Genomic DNA, 19,840 nt, shown 5'->3' with positions numbered 1-19,840 from the left:
TCAATGTCAACAATTAATGTCAAAACATTGCGAATCTCCGGCTGCCGTCAATTTTAAAAGTTGTTTTTATCACAAAGCATTATATTTCCTTTGTTTACTATCAATTGTGGCCTCATTTTGTTTGATAAATGTTCAACAACAATAAATATAGAGATTTTAGTAAAGTACCTGTTTGTTTGAGTAAGGAAAGTTGGGTTTATTGTATGCTTAAGTCGTCGGGATGTATTTATGTGTTACTGCCGGGATTTTCGTGATTTTTGGATGTTTAGGCTCTTCAGAAGGCAAGTACGCGTTTGCAGTATGGGACAACGATAAACCTGTGGTAACTGTGACGGATTATTTTGCGGATATACCGAAGGTCTTCGTCGCTAAAGCTACCTACAGTAATGAAATTAATCAAACAGGGTTAGTACCTTTTTTATTACATCCTGCATGTATGTTACTACCGTTTAATGTTATGGGTCTGGTTTGCCACTTTCTTGAACTGTCTAACAGCCTATCCACAGTTTATCAGCAAATAAGGGGCTCTAGATAGCAACAATTTATTATTTTATTTATTTAGTTAAAATCCAAATATACATTACATAAAATTCATACAATACGACACTGTGAAACCCTGAAAAGGGCTTAAAGCGTGTCAAGTTTACAAAATGAATGAAAGTATATTAATTATAAAGGGTTTTTTTTATAGAAAACCAAGAATAAAAATAATAAAGATTAAGTTAAAAAAATAAATATGCAACATTACAAATCTTCTTTTTACAAACCTAAGTCTATGATTAATCAAAATAATGTAATATTTTTAAATAGCTGGGCATTTCTGGAGCTGCACACATGCCGGGACTGCAGTGATGAGAAGCAGGCATACGCGGCCGGCTACCTGGAGGGCTACCTCACACAGGACCTCATATGGATGCACTGGCAGAATATGCTTAAAGGGTAAGCAATTTAAACATGATTATTTTGAAAATTCACTCCTATGCATGCATATTCACTCCTATTTCCCACCGGGGTAAGCAGAGACTGTGGAATTCCATTTGCATCAATCCTGACACACTTCTCTTGCTTCCTCCGCAATCATCAATTGTTTTATACATGCACACTGGTATTTTGAATCAATCAATTATTATTTTGTTTATTGGGATGTTGTTGCTAGCTTATGTTATGTCAGATGCTATTTTGAAGGTATTTCTTTCTTTGTTGTTGTTCCGTCACTGCTAAGGATTGTCATTTTATTTATTTATTTTATTTAAGGAAAACCAACAGTTATAAAATACAGAAAGTAGACAAAAAACCACCACCACCAACCTGACCACCTGACACGACACGATTCATTTATAACAAACATTATAGAAGGAAAAATTGAAGGGAAGAGAGGAAGGGGTAGACCTAGGATAACATTTATGAAACAAATAAAAGAGAAGGTGCAGGTCGTGTCGTATCGGGAGGTGAAGGTTTTGGCGGGAAGAAGAGAGGAATGGCGGTTACTCCACCGACAAGAGCGCAGCTCTTAAATAGAGAGAGAGAGACAAAAAACATAACAGTTGAAAACTAATTACAGGTTTCCACTGATAATCCTAAACTAGTAAATATGATATTAGAGAGTTGTGCACAGGCAAATTAAAGTTAAAATAAAGAACATAAAAAGAAGATTAGGCATCAAAAAACCTTTGACTGAGTAATCTCCTCGCCGCTGCAAAACCGGTGTTAAACAAGTCAAGATCAACTTCCTTACAAAGTTTATTGAAATTATTACACGCTCGCCATACATAGGTGTTCTGTCTATAGTTTGTTTAGGCCGAAGGCAGAGAAAGGGGTTGGTGGAACCTGAGGGTCCTGTTAGGGACTCTGATGGAGATTTGCGATAGAAGTTCTGAGCAGTCTATTGAATTACAAGCATCTTTTAGCAAAAATATCAGATCGGCTTTTATGAGAATTGTAATTTGTTTTAGTGTTTTTCATATTATTTATAAGTAGTCTTATTTTTCTTTTTTTTTCATTCAATGTTTATTTTTGTTGTATTAGTTTCTATATTGTTTTCTCGTCATACAGCGCATTGGGCCATACTGTAATGTTGTATGTACCTTAATAAATAAATAATAATAATCTTCCACCACTGGGTTCGGTCCTGTGCCATGTACAGCTTTGTATCGGGGCCCCCTGCTACCTGCTTGACCTGGTTCACCAGGAAACTATAGATGTCTGCAATATATGAATACCATGCCATACTTCTCTATTACCAAAGATGTTTGGTAGAAAAAAAACGCTTTTATGTTTTTTTTGAACATTATTATTGTCTAGTTTTTTTTTTAATATTCAGAAAGCCTAAGCATTGTAAGTTATGTAGTGTAACATTAATGTTAAATTGACCTTCAACAAGTTTATTTATGATAATTATGTTGAATAAATGAGTTTATTCATATGTTTACATAGATCGTCGATCCCTAGTCACACTACCAACTCGTGACTAGCGGGTACTCTCAGTTCGGTGGCCCGAAAAACATCTTTTGGCGGCAGCACATCCTCGGCGCCAATAAAATAAAGGTTGATGAGGTTGCCCTGATGCCGGGCAGCCGCGGTATCAGTACTGGTTGGAGGCCGAAATGGATTCTGGTAGGGCTCTAGCTAGATCATCACCGATTGAGAAATTGGTCGGTGTACTGCGGAACGGAAGGCGGTTGGGGCAACCACCGTTCTACACGCCCTATCTATGGAGTAATGAAGGCGATTACTCCACCGACAAGAGCGCGGCTCTTAAATAAAGAGAGAGATTTACATGAGGAAGTACATTTTTGTTAATTGTGTCTAAAACAGGTACTGCTACAATAAAACGGATGTGTGCGGGTTGATTGAAGAGTACATAGACAAGAATGAGGACTACATTGCGGAGATGGTACAGAAACACCCGGATGACCCATACTGGTACCAGGCAAGTCAGATAATTCATTTTGTGATTTAAATGTATACTAATTTTGGCGAAGATGGGAGTCATCGGTATGGCAATCCAGGTCGGAAGGGGCAAGTCACAGGGACTGTAACCTGAAACCTGACAGAGGGCAGCAGTAACTGTCAGTACTATTCAGTGGCGGAGAACAGGAGTCCTAGTACGGCTTTGTAATAGACTACTCTGGGCGCCATCCCACTTGCGTTAGACAGACTACTGCGGGGCGGAAGGCAAGAGGGAAACCACTGCCCTATTTTTCCCTAAAAAAAAGTAGAAAGTAGTAAAAAATGCTGCACCGACAAGACCGTGGCTCTTAAATTGATGATGGTGACTAATTTTGGGTGTTTAAATACATAACGAATGTCTCAACTGCCTAAAACTACTGCAACTTCTCACAACCTATATAGCTGGGGAAGCTGCAAGAGAAACCTCAGCACTGGACCTTAGACATTCTTTTTTTAAAAAAAAAAACATAAAATATTATTATACAATTTAGTAATTTGGCTGCCTATCAGTTCCCATGCATTCATGTCTTCTAAATAGTCACTAACATTATAATTAACTTTTTAAAAAGGTCAATTGTCGAACGGCCACATCGAAGCAATTCATCTAAGAAAGCAATATTGCAATTTGACATTTGCGCATATAAAAGTAAGTGCGCAATGCAAACAACTGTCATATAGCAATATTGCTTTCTTAGATGCTTCGATGTGGCCATTTTAACCCCCCTGGTGTGGGAATGCTAAACGTCTGATTAATTCTTTCAAATATTTTTCACCCTCACCCTCAGGCCTGTTGTCTTAAACGTTGTACCGGGTGAGAGCCTTCAGCGCTCCCCATTTGTCCGGCCAAGTAGTTAATGCCACCTGCGGCAAATCTACAATAAGTCACCTCAAAAAAAAGACCAAAAGGGAATACCTGTGCGGGCGAATACGAATACTCTCTTTTCATACCGAATAGGTACCGAGTACCAAACGAATATTCGGCGCGTCTCTGATAATTTTGTTTTTTTTATTACCTGTATTTGTTTTCAGATGAAACTGTATTACATCCAGCTGGAGGGGCTGGCAGTAGGCTACAATGCTGCGACCACCGATGTATTCCAGTGGCTCACCATACGCGACATCCTGTGAGATCTTCTGTTCTGTGCTTATTTACTTATCCTTTTTATTAAACTTTTATATTGCTTTATGCTGTTCTGGGAGCAAATAAAAAACATAGAACACATTCAGCTGCTTGTATTCCCGGGCATGTCGTAAAAACCGACAGAGGGATTGTGTCCTCTAACATGATGGACTAATGTTATGGGCGATAGGCTGGTCCCTTATCACCATAAGGTTTATCATATCCAGCTTACGACATCGTATCAACAGTGGCTGCAAGTTGTCTTTGATTACTTGTGGCTCTGCTAACCTCATTAAGGATTACGGGCGTGAGTTTATGTATGTATTAAATTTTATCTGTGTTACATTGGAGACACCTCCTAATTTTATTTTAAGTAATACCCGTCATTTTCTTATCCGCCGAAAAGGAAAGGGACGGGTAATCGACAGGCATAAAATTTATAAAACACATGTCAATTTTAGGCAGAAATTTAAGCGACCCACAAAACTTTACGTTGGCGAATAACTCGACTAAATTAAGTTGACAACACACGTCAAACGGGGGCATACTAGCGAGATGCCTATGTTAATCGCCCGGGTTATTCATTCATTCATTTATTTTAAAATTGACAGCTGTCAGTCATCCGTCTCTTTTCGACGGATAAGAAAACGACAGGTATAACTTAAAATAAAATTAGGAGGTGTCTGCAGAATCAGGGCCATTATTTTAATTTTGGTTCTGGCTTTCCACAGTTGGATCAACATGATGGGCGACTTGGATGAGTTAGCGTTCGCGCTGTCCTTGCCAAACCTGGGCGCGGACGGCGTGACACTGTTCCCGGACCACTGCACCGGGCTCGTCAAACTGCTGCCAGACCTCACCAACCTGTATACCAGCCAGGTCACATGGAACAGGTTAGGTCAATAACTCAACTCTCAAATATCTTCTTTATTTAGACAGTAACATTAATTGGATACGCTTTGAATCGTCAATTTTTAAGTGTATAAACAAATTGTATACAATATCCTGACCCAGCCAGGGAAAGTCTCACGAAGTGTTTTTTCGTTAAACGTGTCGCCACCGGGAATCGAACCCAGGACCTCCGGATCGGGAGCACACCTCGGACTTTTCATACAAAAAAACTTCATTTTATATCGAGTATCGTACACGCGCCTCTGTGTTTGTGACGTCTGACGCCATACGATTGAAGACTGAAGTAAGACCGGAGGGTTCCCGTGTTGACCGCGCTCAGCCGCTGGTGGAGAATTGAGAGTTGCCGTTCTATACATAGTATTATACGTTTAATTCTGCTGGCCAGTTACTCTGTGTTCGGTTTTGCTAGCCACAGTAGAGCCTATCATAACAACGACCTGGGATAGACATTTGTCGACCTGGAGTCGACACGGCTTGGATGATATGATATGATGATTATTGGTTGTTCTATGTCGTGGTCCCGACGCTCAACCGCTGGATCACGGAGTCCGTTAGGCCTCAAACTGGATGACGGCGGCGGTGCGGGGAGCGGCGCGTTCAAATGCTAAGATCTATATTGAAGTGTTCTCGATGGCAGCGGCGCGGGGGGCGGGGTACGAGCGGTGTGCTCTAGTCGAGGGGTGTCTCTGCGTTTGAAACTCGCCTTTTTGTTTCCTTCATTCATTATAGGGATTCAGATCTTCTTTTGCCCATAATAAATCGTACGAAACAAAAGAACTACAATCGAAAATGCGTTGTCTCCGTTTCGACATCGCGTTCATTTGAGACACAACCATATACCGCCGCAACGCCGCGCGATCTGGCCGCTGGCATCGAGAACGGAACAGTCGCTGCCGCTGTCATCCAGTTTGAGCCCTCAGTATCTTATTGATAACTAGCTTGTAACTCTGCCCACCCCGTTAGTAATTACGGATCTGTGTTTGTATGTTTCAGCTACCAGTCGATGCTGCGGTTCCAGAAGATGTACGTACTCAACTACAAGATGACTCCGAAGAGCAAGAACCTCATCCCTGGCCGCAAGATGTCGCTCTCGTCGTACCCAGCGTTCATTCAGGTATTTTTGGTATTCATATGTATACATACTTCGATCTTCTTCTTCTTTGCGAGTCGATGGCGATCGATACAAAATTTTTGCTGACAAATAAGTCAGTGGCTTCGTGAAGGTTTTTAATAGTGCAGGTGTTGGGGCACTTAGGACAGCACAAAAGGTAAGCCATCGTTTGTAGTGATACTCCACACTCGCACTCATCGCAACCATCAACCAGATATCTCCACCTGCAGAGATTATCCTTACATACTTCGATTCATACATACATACTTATACATGTTAGAGCATGAGTAGGGTACTTTAATTTCCAAGATAACAGGGACTTTTGTGGAGGACCTTGGTTTGACAAGGTTTTTTGGCGGGAACGGGAACGGGACAGTTGCTTTCTTCATTGAATAATCTAAATAATTAATACGAAGTGGTGTTTTGTGGTTAATGATCGCATTAAGTTAGTCGGAAAACATTTGCGATAGTGTTATTATATCGGAATATTCAATAAAGAAAGTGTACCTATCTATTTTCGCTTCGTGCCAACAAGCCGCGGACTTTTGAGTTATTTCGTTTGGGGTTCGGAGTAGGAGTCTGCTCCGTGGGTGGGGGCTTAAGTTTCATCATTCATCGTCATCACCTTTCATTACCATAATTAAGAAAAAAAATACATAAGACATGTCTGTATGGGCATAGTTTCCTCTGCCTTGGCCTTCGGGGAAAACCAAAACAAAAAAAAAATATTGTGGAGGACGCATAGCGGAGACGCCAGCTAAACGATGGCTCACAGCCACAGGCCGTGGGAGCACCACGGCGTCTTTATAATATGAACTCAGTGGGGCGAAACGTCAAAAAAAAGTATATTTAGGTAAAACCTACGACACACTTATACATTTACCACATTAAAATATACACACATTAATATTTAGTTGGAAAACATAAAGGTATATGGGTACCGCAGCTCACCAAAAAAGGCCAGGGTTCAGTGAAAATTTACCCAGAGGGCAACACTGATCCGATCAGCGTCCGGTTCGTCGGATCGTCGTCTGGTGACCGTCACTATTTATATCGCCTAAGTGCGAGCGAGACAGACAATGAAATCAATCAATCAATCAATGCAATCCGCGCGCGCTCTCCCTTACTCCTTAGCGGCTTGAAGTAGGACCCAGAGGGGGTGAGGTAAATCTAGCTCGCGGCCAGATACGAATCAGGGCGGGGCGGAGTGTGTCCGTTCTATACGTAAAGAACGTCTAGGGCCCTGTGCCGAGGTTTTTCTTGCATCTTCTTTCCCCGGCTATACAGGTTGTGAGAAGCTGCAGTAGTTTTAGGCGGATGAGACGTTCGTTATGTAAAAATTGACGATTCAAAGTGTAACTATGTTACCTACTGAATAAGGATATTTGTGAATTTGAATTTAAGTTTGTATTAAACGTGTGTTGGTCAGTCGACAGACGACTTCTACATCATCAGCTCGGGGCTGGTGGCCGGCGAGACCACCATCGGCAACAGCAACCGCACGCTGTTTGAGCTGGTGCAGCCTGTGGGGCAGGTAAGCGATAAACCTGGCACCACCTCATCGCATCTTCAATGAGAGACTTTCCAGATTATATTCCCCAAAACCAATATAGATGGCGTTGTACAGTCATGAGCAATATAATGTACCCACTTTAGGACTCTGCCGCACTAACATATTTGACATTTAGTGAGACTTACAGTTCAATTTGTCAAAAAAGTTAATGTGACATGGTACCAAAGTGTATACATATTAATGCTCGTGACCGTACTGATTTAACGTGATAATTACCTATTTTCTCATTGCTCGGGTACATACATATAAAAATAGGCGTGAGTTTATGTAGGAAAGTAAGAATGCTATGTAAGGATAATGAATGGGAATTTGATTGTTTATGGTGTGGAAGGAGGATGGTTAATGAATGGGACGTAGTAAGTTTTTAAAAGTAAGAAAGGAGAGTCTTTGGTGCGATGTCGGACGGGAGGGATGATTTCGGTTTTAATATAAGGTGTGTGTGTATAAAAAAAAGTAAAGACATTAAAAAAATATCCGAGCTATTTCATTATCCCACATTTATGTATGTGGGTCGTTCTTCTTTTTTATCGACAATGATCTGTCTTACGTACTGCTTTTAATAAGTTATGTTTTAGAATTTTATTACATGTTTCCATTGTCCAAAAATATAGTTATCTTATTATACTCAAAATAAAAGCAAAATACTAATCGGTTCCTCAATTAGTTATTAACGTAGCTTCATTGTTTTTCACAAAATTTTGTGACAGAGTGGTATATTGAAATGCTGTCTCCGATGAAAAGGGCCACTCTGTCACAATATTTATTGGAATGCGCCTGCAAAGAAAAGTATGTTACCAAGATAAAGAGAACCACTAAATAGTCCTTTACGGACAGATCTTTATATGATGTTTTAAAATATTTATTGCCGTTATAATTTTAAAGATGTTAAGTCCGATTAATTGGGAAAATGTCTTTTTATTGTCGATAAAAAGAAGAACGACCCATGTATGTATCTGTGATACTACCCTATTGTTGTCGCCCCAGATACTGGAGTACGCGCGCGTGATGGTGGCCAACCGGCTGGCGCGCAGCGGCGAAGAGTGGGTCGAGATCTTCCAGAAGCACAACAGCGGTACTTACAACAATCAGTGGTATGAATTACATGACATAAAATCAAAGCCAGTAGGGCTGACATGCGCACATGATAAAACTTTTGTCACAGTCATTTCATCGATTCTGACGATATAATTATGTCCTAGGTGCTATAATGTGATGGCTTGATGAGGTTGGTAATCCACCTCACAACCCACACGGTAGAAGATGAAGCAAGCTATATTATGAGGTCCTGGTTTTGTTGTCAACAGGTATATAGTGGACTACAACATGTTCAAGCCGTGCACCAAGCAGCAGGCGGCCGTCATCAAGCCGGGGCTGCTGTGGGTGGTGGAGCAGCTGCCCGGGTACACGGAGGCGGCGGACTTGTAAGGCATACCAACATTCAAGAAAATTAAAAAACAAACACAACACAACGACATAAACAGCCTATACACGTCCCACTGCTGGGCACAGGCCTCCTCTCAATCACCGGAGGGGGTATGGAGCATACTCCACCACGCTGCTCCACTGCGGATTAGTGGAGGTGTTTGGGCTAATAGCCCGGGACCAACGGCTTAGCGTGCCTTTCGGACAATCAGGTGATTCAAGCCTGCAATGTTCTTGCGAAACAAAGGACAGTCTCAAGTGATTTCGACTGTCCCCATCGGGAATCGAACCCCAACTAACAAACACTGACCTGCAAAACTAAGAACTCATCATCATCGATCAGCCCGCATTATCGCACTGCTGGGTATAGGTCTCCTCCATTTGCACCACCCTTTCCGGTCCTGCGCTAACTTAGGTACGTAAACATGAAAACATAACCAGCCTATATACGTCTTCTGCTGGGCACAGCCCTCTATCAACCGAAAGGGGTATGAAGCATACTCCGCCACGCTGCTCCACTGCGGGTTGATGAAGGTGTTTTTTACGGCAACAGCTTTTGTGTCCTCCGAAACACGGAGTCATCTTACTTTTTCGGACGATCAGGTTACTTCAATCACTTTATGAGACTATCCTTTGGTAAGGACATTGCAGGTTTGAACCACTGAAGTATAGTACACTTTTTTTTCTAATCTATACATCATACATATAGTTGACGACAGGTCGACATGGCAATCGGGGCATGAGGTGAGCCGCGGAGGCGGGGTCGCCCCGCACACCCGCACAGTCCCCGCGGCGTCTTAGTCTTAGTGTCGCACGAGTCCGTATCGACCGCGTTTATCGATTATAATCTCGCTCACATAATTTATTACTATGATAAATTGGCTGGAAGACAATAATATATCGTGCGATAGATCAATGAGAAAGCCAGATTAATTTAGAATTATAGAACAACATAAACTCGTTGATATCAATTATAAAATTGACCATATAATTAAAGGACATGGTCATGATATTATTAGATTACCTCCATATATGTGCGATTTAAATCCTATTGAATTAGCCTGGGCCGCCGTTAAACGCTTCGTCAGGGAACACAACATAAAGAGCGATTTGTATTTGACAAAGCTTAAAGAGATAACAACGAATGCAATTTGTCAGTCACGGCAGAAAACTGGAGCAATAAATATTAACTTAAATGAAAACGTGGTATTATTTTATTCACATTTTGTTACATACATAATAAAAATATATCGATATTGAAAACGTCACGTCACTAGAGAATTGCCATGTCGACCCGTCGTCTACAGTACATACATACATACATAAACTCACGCCCGTAATCCCTAATGGGGTGGGCAGAGCCACAAGTAATCAAAGACAACTTGCAGCCACTGTTGATACGATGTCGTAAGCTGGATATGATGAACTTTATGGTGATAAGGGATCAGCCTATCGCCCATAGCATTAGTCCATCATGGTAAAAGAAAACCAGGTATGCTCAAAAGTGACAGATAACATTCAAAGCCCAGCTGACGTCATCCCACCCTGCGTTGCCATTTCGTAAAAAATAAATTATCCACGACCAATGTTTTTATATTTGCTTTGCAAGGAAATTTTAAAATTTTAGCAAAAGATTTACTTACAGTTTTAATGATTTTTATATACTACATAACATAAACTGCCTATATACGTCCCACTGCTGGGCACAGGCCTCCCCTCAATCAACCGGAGGGGGTATGGAGCATACTCCACCACGCTGCTCCACTGCGGGTTGGTGGAGGTGTTTTTACGGCTAATAGCCGGGACCAACGGCTTAACGTGCCTTCCGAAGCACGGAACCATCTTACTTTTTCGGACAATCAGGTGATTCAAGCCTGAAAAGTCCTTACCAAACAAAGGACAGTCTCACAAAGTGACTTCGACAATGTCCCCATCGGGAATCGAACCTGGACCTCCAGATCGTGAGCCTTACGCTCTAACCACTAGACCACGGAGGCTGTTATTGATTTTTATATACGTGACAAGTAATAGTAATTAAATACATTAGTCAGCAATTCACATAATTTTCAATAATAAAATTTACGTCCTTGGAATGTTGGAGATACCAATTTGATGGTAATACAGTGGTAACACGTACGTCAGAAAGGGCTAGCAATGGCGGCTTGTCATTGGATTGAGGATACCTGGTTTTCTAATACCATGCTATAGATTATAGAAGTTAGAGAATTAGAATAAAAAAATGGAATAAAGAAAATTCACGAGAACCTTAAAGTCATCTTAAGGTTCATCATATCAACAGAGGCTGCAAGTTGATTATTTTGCAATGCTTGTCTCCACAGAACTGAGGAGTTGAAGCGTGAGACATACTTCCCGTCGTACAACATCCCCTACTTCCCGACGGTGTTCAACATGAGCGGCGGCAACGAGCGCGTGGCCGCCTTCGGGGACTGGTTTGGGTACCACACCAACCCGCGCGCCAAGATCGTCAAGGAGAAGCAGGTACCACATAAGTGTTGCCAATATAAAACTAAGAAAAACACCTACATAAACTGCCTATATACGTCCCACTGCTGGGCACAGGCCTCCCCTCAATCAACCGGAGGGGGTATGGAGCATACTCCACCACGCTGCTCCACTGCGGGTTGGTGGAGGTGTTTTTACGGCTAATAGCCGGGACCAACGGCTTAACGTGCCCTCCGAAGCACGGAATCATCTTACTTTTTCGGACAATCAGGTGATTCAAGCCTGAAAAGTCCTTACCAAACAAAGGACAGTCTCACAAAGTGATTTCGACAATGTCCCCATCGGAAATCGAACCCGGACCTCCAGATCGTGAGCCTAACGCTCTAACCACTAGACCACGGAGGCTGTTCAACAAAAACACCTACCACCTTGCAAAAAAAAATAAACCAGGGATGAACGTGGGTGTAGATTTGCCGCAGATGGCATTAACTACTTGGCCGGACAAATGGAGAGCGCTGAAGGATCTCACCCGGTACAACGTTTAAGACAACAGGCCTGAGGGTGCCCAGTTGGGCGCAAACCTCGGCTTAAGGCGTCGTCTGAGAGGAAGAATATTGAAAGGATTAATCGACCCTAGTGGGTCGATAGCGATAACCGCTGAATGATTGAAATCGTCGACCACGCCGGCGGGGTCGGTATCGGGGTTCTGAAGGTATAACTTAAAATAAAATTAGATGGCGTCTGCAGGAATTAGCACCATTATGTACCCACATTTATGAACAATAAAACATTTTGTTTTTTTTTTTTTGTATAATCGCAGGCGGGCATCCACAACCTGCGCGACATGTACCACGCGATGCGCTACAACGACTTCAAGCACGACCCCTTGTCTCGCTGCGAAGCCTGCAACCCGCCATATAGCGCGTGCAACGCCATCGCCGCTAGAAATGACCTCAACCCCGCCAATGGTATGTTGTATGACCTTAAACAGGGCATTGGTGACACCTTACCCAATACTCAGAGGGATGATTCAGATCATTACTCTGAGTAATACAGGGTGTTAGTGACATCGTAACGAATACTCAGAGGGATGATTCAGACCATGATTCTGAGTTAATATCAAGTGGAATTTTCCGTCGCAAAATTCATGAAATTTTTTTAGTTTTTTAAAATTATTTTCAATTCTATACTTTTGCGATGGAAAATTCCATTTGATATTAACTCAGAATAATCAGATGAATTATCCCTCTCAGTATTCGTTACGATGTCACTTACACCCCATACAAGTACGTACAGTAGCCATACAAGTAGGTATGGGTGTTAGTGACACTGTAACGAATACTGAAGGGGATGATTCAGACCATGATTCTGAATCGATATCAAGTGGAATTTCCTGTCGGAGAAGTCATAAAAATTTTAGAGCTTATTTAAATTATTTTCCGTTCCATACTTTTGCGACGGAAAATTCCACTTGATATCAACTCAGAATTATGGCCTGAATCATCCCTCAAAGTTTTCGTTACGATGTCACTAACACCCTGTATAAAATTGAATTTTCCGTTGTAGAATTCATTATTTTACTTTTGCGATGGATCTAAATTAATTAATGTGCTATTCATGTTTGGACCATAGATAATTGGTATCACATAGTTTCTAGGATTTGTGCCCGGTTAATGGCAGTAGGGTCGCCGCATAGCTGGCGAGAATTGGGTATACCTATATATTTCACTGCCGACCCCTTCATTGATATAAGCGTATTGCCATTGTGAATGTAATTGTATTACAGCCGGCGATATGACTCAATTCCTATCACGTTGGTCTAACAGAAAGCTCAGTGAGGCGTAGTGTCATCTTGTAATGAATGTATCTATGACTTCATAATATTAGTGTAGACAACTATTTATAAATCTATCCCGTGGCTTATAAAACATAATAAATATTTGATATATTTTATTTACACAACTTCTCATTAATATACACACTAACACACATTACACATTCTCACCACACTATACACATACACACACTCTCTCTCTTTCTCTCTCTCACACATACATACACACACACATACACACATCCATACACAATAGGAAGAGAGAGTGACACACAAATGTCTTGTGTTAATTTTTTTTTTCTTTCTCTTGTTTTTTTCATTTTTCATTTTGTCAAACCTGGTATTAAATAATGTCTGTTGGAAGAGCGGTATACTTTTTACTTAAAAGGAGTAACCAAAAAAAATATTTGTTAAAGTGTAACAGGTTAAGAAATAAACTATTTTTTTTTTATGACTACCCCAATTGGGAAATCGTCGTGAGCATGGTATAAGAAAACCAGGTATGCTCAATCCTATAATCAGCCGCCATTGCTAGCCCATTGATGACGTAAGTGTTACCATTAAATTGGTATCTCCAACATTCCAAGGATGTCAATTTTATTATTGAAAATTAAGTGAATTACTGACTAATGTATTTAATTACTATTACTTGTCACGTATATAAAAATATTAAAACTGTAAGTTAATCTTTAACTAAAAGTTCAAAATTACCTTGCAAAGTGAATAAAGAAACATTGGTGGTGGGTAATTTATTTATTATGAAATGGCAATGCATAACCTTGAAATGTTAGCTGTCACTTTTGAGCATACCTGGTTTTCTTATGCCATGCTCACAACCGTGGTATAAGAAAACCAGTTATGCTAATGTGGCGGACCCCAACTAGTTGGCCAGCTAGTTCCGCCCACATGCAACAGATGGCGCCACATTCAATAATGCAGCAGTCTTGAAGCAGTCGTGAAGCGCGGTATCGAAGTTTACACAGCAAGACGCTTATATACAACTTCCAACATAACACCGTTGGATCGTCGATCCCTAGTTACACTACCAACTTGTGGCTAACGGAGTACTATGCTCTGTTCGGTACCCCGAAGCTATACTTTGGCGGCAGCACATCCTCGCCGCCAAACTAGTTAACTAGGTAATGTGACTACCTTTATTGAATGTGGCGCCATCTGTTGCATGTGGTCGGAACTAGCTCGCCAACTAACACTTCAAATTTATTGAAGATATAATATAATTGTATTTATAAATGTCAGGCACGTTTCCGTTCCGCGCCCTGGGCCACCGCAGCCACGGCGCCACGGACGCCAAGATCACGTCGGCCTACCTGCGCAGCACGTACCAGTTCGTGGCCGTCGCCAGCCCCACGCACAACATCTCGCGCGGGATACCGCCCTTCTCGTACGTATACTTGCCACCATGTATACACAGAACATCATCATCATCAGCCCACTAACGTCCCCACTGCTGGGGCATGGGCCTTCCCTATGGATGGACAGGGAGATCGGGCCTCAAACCACCACGCGGGCCCAGTGCGGATTGATGATTATTAACGACTGCTAATGCAGCCGGGACCAACGGCTTAACGTGCCTTCCGAAGCACGGAGGAGCTCGAGATTAAACTTTTTTTTTTGTGGTCACCCATCCTATGACCGGCCTTTGCGAAAGGTGCTTAACTTCAGCATTCGCCGACCGAGCGCGTTTACCGCTGCGCCACGGAGCTCCTCAGAGCTATAACCTAACCTAAAGCTTTTATTGATGACGTCACAGGACAGTATTTCCATACAAACTCACAAAGGAAACTTGTTGTGATGTTTCGTAAAAAGTATCTCATTTCACTAGGTTGTCAATTAGCCTATACTATACACCTCTGCCTACCCCTTCGGATATGCAGGCGTGATGCTAGTGTTATAAAGTATACAGGGTGTTAGTGACATAGTAACGAATACTGAGGAGGATGATTCACACCATGATTCTGAGTTGATCATCATCATCAATTAAGAGCCACGCTCTTGTCGGTGTAGCATTTTCCATTCCAGTCTATCAAAGGCCAATTCCTTAACTTTCCTATAAGACACGACGTTAACCTTTTCTTAATCTGTTCCATATAAGCTCTTCTTGGTCTTCCCCTTCCTCTCTATCCTTCTGAGTTGATATGAAGTGGAATTTCCTGTCGGAAAATTCATGATTTTAGTGCTTTTTGTAATTATTTTTAGTTCCATACTTTTGCGACGGAAAATTCCACTTGATATCAGCTCAGAACGTGTTCGTTACGATGTCACTAGCACCCTGTGTAAGGTAACTGGTAATTCCAGATGGAGTCAATTCGACATGGGCAGGACGGTATCGCACGTGGGCCACCCAGACACGTGGCTGTTCTCGCCCATGCTCCACCAGTGGGAGTGGGGGTAGGCGCCCACCAGTGGGCTCGCATTCCCACTGCCCAGCCTTTCATATAAGAGTCAATTGTGAAGCTAAGCCGATGTAATACTCACACTGCAACTATAGATACTTTTGTAATTTAATATATACATTGTGAAATTATTTTGAATTATTCAGTACCATAAACTATAGATTTATTAACGGTTTTTTTGTTTTAAATTTTTAAACTTGTCTTGATAATGTGCCGGCCAAAGATATCATTTAAATTATAAGGATATATAGGTAATATTCTAGCTACTTACTATACTTTAAAAAAGTTGCTTGGAAAAGGTAAAAAAACATCAATTATTTAGTGGGTGGTTACCCTACGCCTACAGGCGTGACGCTATCTATGTTTTATTATTTTAAGGCCTGTTATGTCCATATGATGAAGGATTTGATTGTCTTGCCTGTAATCAAAAAGGTCTGGGTTCGAGTCCCGTTTGCGTAAACAAAGAGAGGCGTTTATGTTCAAAAGATGGAGGAACATGAATTATGTTAACACTTTCAAGGACAGAACGTCTATGGACGTTCCGATTCCAAGGTGTCATACTATCTATTATGAACCATCAATGACCCATGGTCTCTGTCCGTGGAAGGGTTAATAATCTTCTTTTTCTCTTGTTAGAACATTCCAATGTTGTTTTTAAGACTTTATTTTTAAGAGGTTTGTACCAAAGTTAGTTTGTAGCACGAAGTACGAGTTGGTTAGTACTAAAATACTCGAATTTTGGATTCAGTAGGACAATAAACCAGTGTGTTTTAATATACATAGTACATTGATAGGGTACGTAAACAAAAAAGCAATCGAATTATTTATAGGTTTATATTGTACTAACTTTATAATATAATATTAATTTGATAAATAAACCAAGTTTTACAAATATCGCGTTTAATTTTATACAATGGGTGCTATAAGCAATACTTTTACACCTTTATACACATACTTGATTCCTAATTAAGGCTAGGCGCTGTTTCACTGTCGCGACCGCATGACGACGCCTTATATAAACTATATAAGGGCCTTTTCGAAAACATCTAAGTGTCAAGATCTTTAAGTGTAATTCTAGTCCTCGCGCAACCGCGTCGCGTGCGCGCGCATGCATTAAGGACTCCAACCAATAGCCGTACGCCGTTTACGTAGATAGCATTCACTGCGTTTATTGGCCGAAGCTTTCGATATAATTCGCGCGCGACGTGGTTGCCGCGTAGACCAGCAGCGCTAACTGGCGCAACGTGATAAAATTATCGATCGATTCAATAAATTTTGTCGAAATCGATAAGATTGTTTTTTCCCTAACATGCGTTCCACGTGATTTTGTTCGTATATTAAACAGAACGACATGACGTAAATGGGATTACACATTCGCACCAATAGACAAAACGACATAATTATATCGTCAGGATCGATAAAATGACAAAATTTTATCATGTTGCGCATATTAGCACTATAGAAGAATATCTAGAAGAATAAAGTACCTGGGGCCTTTACGCCATTTGTCTTTGCAAATGAGGCCCTATCTTGAACAAACAACTTCGATGGAGACGGAAGAAAATAAACTGAAATTGGAGACAACTATGTTTAGAAATGTATTCTCTAATCTATCCATATCCGCTACAAAATTTTAACATTATATTAAATGGAATGAGAATTCTATAAATACATTTAAATTAAAATTATGATATATTTTTTTGAGATTTACAAGTCCTTACATTTTTACAGTTCAAAGATTATTTGTTGACTGATTACTATAACACATTGAGAGCTTACTAGATCACTTTAAATTGAGATATTTTCTGATTTAATGTGCTTTCTAATAATATAAAGGACTACTATATACTTCCAACTGCTCTATTCAGTATGTAAAGGTTTCTTTATAACATATTCATGTCTAATCCACTTTAATACACCATCATTACTAAATTAAGAGCCATGCTGTTGTCGGTGCAGGATTCTTCATGCTACTTTTTTAGCGAAAAATAGGCCTATGTTCTCCATCTTGCCCTCTGTCCCAATCCAGACATCAATAATGGAAAAATCCAGAATGGAATCGACATTCAACAAGTTAAATTTGACTGCCTTATAATGAACCTCGCGCATTTATGTTAACAAAACCTTGTACATGCTCAACATGCTTGTTTCAATCAAGGTAAATTAGCCAGATGGCGCTGGTCTTCTATCGTGTGGGTTGGATTGCATCATCATGCAATTTTCCAAAATGCAGTTACGAGATTTTTACTATAAGGTGACAAAATAATACCTTACCCTTACCAAGATGCAGACCATCACACAATGAACTAACTGTTATATCGTACTGTAAAAGAGAGACATGTAGTTATCTCTCTCTCTTGTTGAATTTGCTTTAACTGTCTCTCTCTTACCTGAAGATACATAAACTAGAACAGCTTCACATGAATAACTACGTAACATGATCATAATATTCATCATACGTCTAGTAACATGGAATCAATCCGGATTATTCTAAAGAGTTGAGCATGAGGAGTTGCTTCAATACTTTGGTTTGTGACGTCTCCCGTATCTCTCCGGCCAGGAACATCTCGTCTACTACTGTGTATACCTGGAATTTGAAGTAAGAAATATTATAAAGAGTGGGTATGGCAGTTAATAAAGTATGTTTTCTTAAAGATTACCTTTGCAGGCCAATAGATTTATTTTATTTTATTTTATTTATTAGCCATAAATTCAGATACAATATTTTTATTTTTATACACATTCCATTATTCGGCAAATAGATTAGATATAATTATTTCATATCTAAATGTTTAACAAATTTTACATTTAATGTAAAAAGGTAAGGTAATAACAGAATTGTGATTGAAATTATCAACAGCTCAAATATAATATTATAACAATAACATACATGTAACTTGTACAATAACTTACATAACCACCATAATGGCAAGTTCTTAATGATGAAATGATGTAGGTATGTCTTGTTTTAAACAGTTAAAGTAAACATAAACAATGTTTGAAAGCAGTTTTGCAGATACATTTTTCCATACATTTAAAAAGAAAAATGATTTGTAATGATGTATGTGTATTATAGTCTGAAGAGACCAAATAAGTTTCATCATCATCAATTTAAGAGCCGCGCTCGTGTCGGTGTAGCATTCTCCATGCTACTTTTTAGGGAAAAATAGGGCAGTGGTTTCCCTCTTGCCTTCCGCCCAAATAAGTTTACTAACCTTATAAAAGTTAAAGACGAGGTCCAATTCGCACACATTGTGGAAGTACTCATTCAACACCTCCACAAAATTATGTATGGCTTCCAAGTAGCACAGGTTGTTGTCATTAACATCCACACATATGCAGAAGTAAAGACCCGCGTATCGCCTGTACACTATCTTGAAGTTCCTGAACTGTAAATTTAAAAAAATAAAACCAAGATCCCTTGAAATGACGTGTAACAAGAAGTAAGGAATTTGGCGAACTTCTGCCAGTTTTAGCATAGTTACCTCAACAAAATTTGTATGCTTAGCGTCCCGGACAGTTACTACTGCGTGGACTTCCTCAATCAGCTTCTGCTTCTCATCATCATCGAAATTCATATACCATTTCGCTAGCCGCGTCTTACCCGCACGGTTTTGGATTAAAATGAAGCGAATCTGTAAACAATGTAGATCAAATAATTTGTGATTCTGAAAGAGTATATACTAAACCATAGTTTAAAAGGAATAATCAACTTACCATTGTATTAAATTAAATTTTATAGAACAAAATCACAAATCTTGACTCGGTTGACGCCTACCAACTTTCATCGATTTGACATTGACAGCTTATTTTTTAAATTATATTATGATAGCTGATTTAACCACTTTTCGATAATTTTAATCTATAAAAAATATATTTTTTTGATTATCTTTTGTGTTGTGCATAAAAAATAATTCATTCGTCCGATGAAAATACTAAACTAAATAAATATAACAACAAATTTTTGCATATAACATTGGAATTCTATTCAATGTAAAGTCCAATGCCAGTATTTAAAATAAAATGTGAATTGTTTATGGTT

General features: G+C 40.1%; 3 protein-coding genes across 3 annotated transcripts in view; 1 reads left to right on the top strand and 2 right to left on the bottom strand.

Moving 5' to 3' along the window:
- LOC126375344 (ATP synthase-coupling factor 6, mitochondrial) overlaps positions 1 to 5,172 on the bottom strand; it is a 153,017-nt gene extending 147,845 nt beyond the window's left edge. Inside the window, exon 1 of the mRNA XM_050022289.1 lies at positions 5,168 to 5,172. The gene's annotated coding sequence lies outside the window, so the exon portion shown is untranslated. The remainder of the gene's footprint in view (positions 1 to 5,167) is intronic.
- LOC126375349 (putative phospholipase B-like 2) lies at positions 27 to 16,690 on the top strand. Its single transcript, XM_050022296.1, has 13 exons — positions 27 to 405; positions 811 to 939; positions 2,815 to 2,929; positions 3,979 to 4,073; positions 4,801 to 4,962; positions 5,975 to 6,095; positions 7,522 to 7,626; positions 8,650 to 8,756; positions 8,970 to 9,086; positions 11,427 to 11,586; positions 12,371 to 12,518; positions 14,642 to 14,786; positions 15,701 to 16,690. Exons 1-13 carry the CDS (start codon positions 221 to 223, stop codon positions 15,795 to 15,797), a joined length of 1,686 nt encoding a protein of 561 aa, XP_049878253.1. The 5' UTR covers positions 27 to 220; the 3' UTR covers positions 15,798 to 16,690.
- LOC126375340 (AP-2 complex subunit sigma) lies at positions 16,617 to 19,595 on the bottom strand. Its single transcript, XM_050022284.1, has 4 exons — positions 19,516 to 19,595; positions 19,284 to 19,433; positions 19,014 to 19,187; positions 16,617 to 18,385 (listed from the first exon to the last, which is right to left on the bottom strand). The coding sequence occupies exons 1-4, from the start codon at positions 19,516 to 19,518 to the stop codon at positions 18,284 to 18,286; spliced, it is 429 nt and encodes a 142-aa protein (XP_049878241.1). The 5' UTR covers positions 19,519 to 19,595; the 3' UTR covers positions 16,617 to 18,283.
- Positions 19,596 to 19,840: the final 245 nt, after the last annotated feature.

Source organism: Pectinophora gossypiella, chromosome 18 (assembly GCF_024362695.1).
Source record: "Pectinophora gossypiella chromosome 18, ilPecGoss1.1, whole genome shotgun sequence".
In the NCBI taxonomy this organism is placed as follows: Eukaryota; Metazoa; Arthropoda; class Insecta; order Lepidoptera; family Gelechiidae; genus Pectinophora; species Pectinophora gossypiella.
The sequence above is the reverse complement of the archived record's forward strand: the minus strand, read 5'-3'. Positions and strand labels throughout refer to the sequence as shown.